The sequence below is a fragment of the Berghia stephanieae genome, chromosome 3 (assembly GCF_034508935.2).
Source record: "Berghia stephanieae isolate SIO BIC M18660-M18661 chromosome 3, UCSD_Bste_1.3, whole genome shotgun sequence".
In the NCBI taxonomy this organism is placed as follows: Eukaryota; Metazoa; Mollusca; class Gastropoda; order Nudibranchia; family Aeolidiidae; genus Berghia; species Berghia stephanieae.
The window spans coordinates 7,907,768-7,912,767 of NC_088362.1; the positions used below are offsets into that span (position 1 = coordinate 7,907,768).

General features: G+C 37.9%; 1 protein-coding gene across 2 annotated transcripts in view; it reads right to left on the minus strand.

Annotated features, from left to right (window-relative positions):
• The window catches only part of LOC144967105 (nucleoredoxin-like), an 83,795-nt gene that overhangs the window by 21,179 nt on the left and 57,616 nt on the right, over positions 1-5,000 (minus strand). For both annotated transcript variants that reach the window (XM_078903941.1, XM_078903943.1), the window contains exon 4: positions 2,369-2,641. In XM_078903941.1, coding sequence (XP_078760067.1) covers positions 2,369-2,641 — 273 coding nt within the window. The remainder of the gene's footprint in view (positions 1-2,368; positions 2,642-5,000) is intronic.

Genomic DNA, 5,000 nt, shown 5'->3' on the forward strand with positions numbered 1-5,000 from the left:
AATTCTCACTAAATTGTATAAATCAGACTATAAACGTTTAAGGTTACACATGTTTTTGTGTGTTGGTACGGTATACCCGGCTGGCGGGTATTATGAGTTTTTTAACTAAACGCATAGCATCAATAAACTGGTATTTTTAAATTATTTTTTTCTTGTCTGGCTGGCAGAGAGCAGCAATAAACAATTGTGTGATATCAATCGCATACAGTTTACAACATTACACTAATGAGCATAGATCACATGGTTGAATTTTTAGACCATCGAGATAAGACACAGAACTAATCTACTGCCATCTTCCACTAGCAAAACAACTTTCGTCTTATTTTGATCAGAAAACCTTTCATTTCAAAAACCCATAGATTAACCCTCTCCTTACCACCCGTAGGAAAATCGTCACATTCGTTACGATGTATCCAACAATTGTCCTAATCTGATTTCATTTTGTTATAGTTATAGCCATAAAAACTCGACACTATGTTGCTGAGCTCATTTTCTGAACAAAATATAGAATATACTCGTTGCTCATCTGTTTGAAAAATCTATTTTTGCGTTGGGTTAGTATGAAGTTTTGGGGTAAAATTCTGTAAATAGCTGGTAAGGAGAGAGTTAAGAAGGCAACCAACTTGTAAAAAAAAAGTCTTAACCCTTAAAACTCAAAGGAGACTCAGTTTTACGACGTTTTGGCAAGTTGGAGGTCATTTTAAATTATTATCATGCGGTTAAAGCTAAGTATTCCGCAGTTCTGATAGCCGAACGCAATTATCTATGGGTTTGATTCAACATTGTTGTAATGGACAATACTTTACGTTGGTTTGAGAAGATTTCCATTACAAAAATGAGCCCATACAACCTGGGTTGTCAGACCTGATGATACGCATACGTCGGGTTAAAGTTTTCTGACCAAATTGAGAAAAGAGTGTTTTGTTGTTGCACGACTGTAAATATCTCACCGTCAAGAAGGGTGATAGCTATACTTTCCACGGTGAAAGATTGGGATCGAAACTTTCACTTGGGAGGTCCATAAGAATAAAGCTGCCCTCTGACCAAACAGTTTTTAAAAAAATATTTTGACGAGAAAATATCAACTTCATTTATTATTGATCCATCGAAATAGCTATCCTCAACATTCCTAAACCCGAGACTTCAAATATTGGGTTTAATAGTATTTAATGAAAAAGTGCGAGTCAATTTAATCGATCGCAATTTGGAAGTGAAAGTTTTTGGACAATGAAAGTATTTAAAAAGGTGTTTTGTCATTGGATGCCAGAATAGCTCGGTAAAGACTGGTTCCAGTGCCTCAGAGAAGACAAGTGTTAGTTACCTGATCACATTGGCGTCTTAACTCACTCAATCCTAGAGATTTTTGCTACTTTTCAAAATTGGACAAAATGTATTAAAAATGAGCATGTACATAGATAGTTTTAATCAACTATCATTAACGTGTAAAAATTATAAAACATTAGCTTTGATACTACGCCTATAATTTGTCTCAGAAAAATATAATAAATAGGCATGGGGTAAAAGTAACCCGGGTATACTACGGATATAGTCGGTGTTAGGGTTGAGTGAGTTAACTCAAGGTTTTGTTATTGGTTCAATGGGAGTTTACAAGAACGCTTTTTCTTTCTTTCATTTACATTTCGTTTTTCTTGGGAACTTGCTAGCTAGCTTCGTGTTTTATTTTTCTACTTCAGCATGGTGATTTAGTGAAGAGTATAATATATGTGCAGTGCACTGAGAAGATGACGTCCAAATTTATAAATCAATTGACGATCACGATGATGGTGCTTTATAATGGGTGGTGGTAATGATGATGATGACGATGATGATGATGATGATGATGATGATGATGATGATGATGATGATGATGATGATGATGATGAGGTTGATGATGATGACATTGGTGTATAAATAGAAAGATAGGCCCATCCCATTCTACCGCTTACCAAATCCCGTAACTTCACTGCGAGTGTCCGCCATCGACGATAAGACCCTCACTTTCGGGAAATCCCCTTGATCGTCATTTCCGCTTACCGTATTTCTTTAGTTTTTTTCGTTCGTTTATCACATGGTTTATTTATCTCCTTCGTGCAATCTTTCATTTAATATAATAAATTTTAAGATTTAAAAAAATAATATAAAAAATGGAGGGAGGGAGAGATAGAAGGGGAGAGGATGAGAGAGAAAGGGGGGGGGGGAGAGAAAGAATTTAAAATAGAGAGAAGAGGGGAGGGGTAGTAAAGAAAGAAAGAAAGAAAGAGAGAGGGGAGGAGAGGGAGATAGAGAAAGAAATAATGTAGAGAGAGAGAGAGAGAGAGAGAGAGAGAGAGAGAGAGAGAGGAGGGGGGGGGGGATAGTGCCGACTTACCCAGTGAGCTGAGAAATAGAAGCCAACGATCTTCCCGTCCAGAGAGGCATTTGCATCTATCTCTTCCAGTGTGTCCTTCTCTTCAGTGGGAAGCCGGAGTAACTTCCCCTTGATGATGTCTCGTAACGCTTTACGTCTCCAAGGAAACGCGCTCCCTGTTACATCTTCCATTAGTCGGTCATACCCGTCCCTTGTAATGACCGATCCTGTTTCACCGTCCAGGAGAACCAACCTGGGAATTCCGTGGACGCCCATTTTTCGGCTCAATTTTCGCTGAGGAAACAAAAATTATTATGAATTTTTGGTTACATTTTATTTTTAAAATTGAGCTTTATATAGCGCGAAATGTGCTCAAAGCGCTTTACAAGGGGTCCCTAGTCAACAGCAACATTTAACATGTAGGACAGCAATGACGCCTGTTAGGCGATATCACAATATTTCGGACAAAGACAACGTTATTAAGGGCCACAGGTACTCAATTTACACCTGAGTACGGTGAGAGAATGTGAGTAAAGAGCCTTTTCCAAGGACTCAACTATGCGCGGAGCGCGAGGCCCGAACCCAAGACCTTCCGATCCGAAAGCGAGTGTCATACCACTAGACCACATAGCTGCACGGTAAGGTGGATCGTACTCTACTCCAGTGCAAAATGAGGCTGTTTCAAAAGGCCATAGTCTTAGTCCACAATGCTTGAGACAACCAAAGACCCAAATGATAAGTTACTATAAAGACATATATATGAGAGGAAGTGGTTTTCATTATATTTCTGAGAGAGAGAGAGAGAGAGAGAGAGAGAGAGAGAGAGAGAGAGAGAGAGAGGTTTTTTTTCCAAGATGAGAGTCATTTTAAATCTTTCGACAAGGACAAGTTCCGTGGACGCCCATTTTTCGGCTCAATTTTCGCTGAGGAAACAAAAATTATTATGAATTTTTGGTAAGGTGGATCGCACTCTACTCCAGTGCAAAATGAGGCTGTTTCAAAAGGCCTTAGACTTAGTCTTAGTCCATAATGCTTGAGACAGAAAGACCCAAATGATAAGTTACTATAAAGATATATAGGAAGAACTGGTTTTCATTATATTTCTGAGAGGGGGTTTTATTCCAAGATGAGAGTCATTTTTAATCGATCCATATGGACGAGTTTTCTTGCAGTTTTCATATTCTTATAGAGTGACAAAATCAGTGAGCTGGAGTTTGACAAAATGAAAAAAAAAAGTGTTTTGTCCATGTACCAGAGAATAATTGTGCTGCTCACTGCTCCTCCTCCATATTTTCCTGGTAAACATTAGAGACAGTGTGGGGAAAGAAAGGATGACAGCAACGGAATTGTTTACTTAACAAAGAACTAGGAAACCTTCTGTGCCAATAATATGTCTTTGTTTGACACACGTGGGCGGGTCTTGCAATGCGACATGTTGCGCGCATGTGGTCTACCTCGAATTAAGAAACAAGGGAGCAGGCACCTGTAAGTATAGATATTATGCGCTTGGCTAAGAAGCTCATAACATTGCCATCCGGAAGTATAACGGACCAACACACAAAACTGTGTTTATCCATGAACGTTTTTAGTTAAGTTAATACAGTTCAGTAAGCATTACTCATAAACGCGGATGGCAAAAAAAAAAATAACAAAGACCTGAGTGACGTCATCTTCGAACTATCTATACTTGACCTTTTCCAACATTATCGGAATCTTGAAAAGTTAAACAAAGAAGTCATTTGGACTCATCAAGATCGTGGAGTTGTATATAATTTATAGGTTTTTAAAGCTTAACTCATTCAACCCTAATGCCGAATATATCCGTAGTTTACCTGGGTTACTTGTACCCCATGCCTATTTATTACATTTTTACGAGACAAATTATAGGCGTAGTATCAAAGCTAATGTTTTATAGTTTTTGCATGTTAATGGAACTTGAAAAAAAAATACCTATGTACATGCTCGTTTTCAATACATTTTTTTCCCCTTTTTGAAAAGTAGAAACAATCTCCAGGATTGAGTGAGTTAACCCTCTCCTTACCACCTACAGCAAAATCGTCACATTGTTATGACACAATATACATTTTCTCTTATTCCGATTTATTTTGTACGTCGCAAATTTTGAAGAATGATCTTTGTTTGATTAATAAGAACATGATGTTGTTTTGTAGAGAGCTTTTTTGAGTTTAAAAAATCAATTTTTCTGCTGGGTAAGCCTGCCATTTTGGGAAAATAATAAAAATGATGGGTAAGGAGAGAGATAAACAGGAGAATGATTAATGCTTGCTACATTATACCTACATGCGACGCTAGTCTTTCGTCGAGTCTCTCCATCGATTTAATTAATGAACCTAGCCACCAATTGGATTCAATAGTCTCATGTCATGTCGCCCAGCAACGGCGGCTCTAAACAAAGAAAATCGGTAATTTTTAATTCTTCATGCTGGCTAGAACTTTTCATGTCTTGTGATCAGAATGTGTAAAAGTCAAAACATGATCAGATTTATAATGTTTGTTTTTTCCAATGGATATGCTTTTATGCTCGTCGGAGAAATATTTCATAAGGGCGTCCGCCATTGCTCCGATAGTTTAGGGCCAGTTACTAAGTTACCATGCGTCATTACGAGGGAAGTGACGTTACGACTGTTGAAGA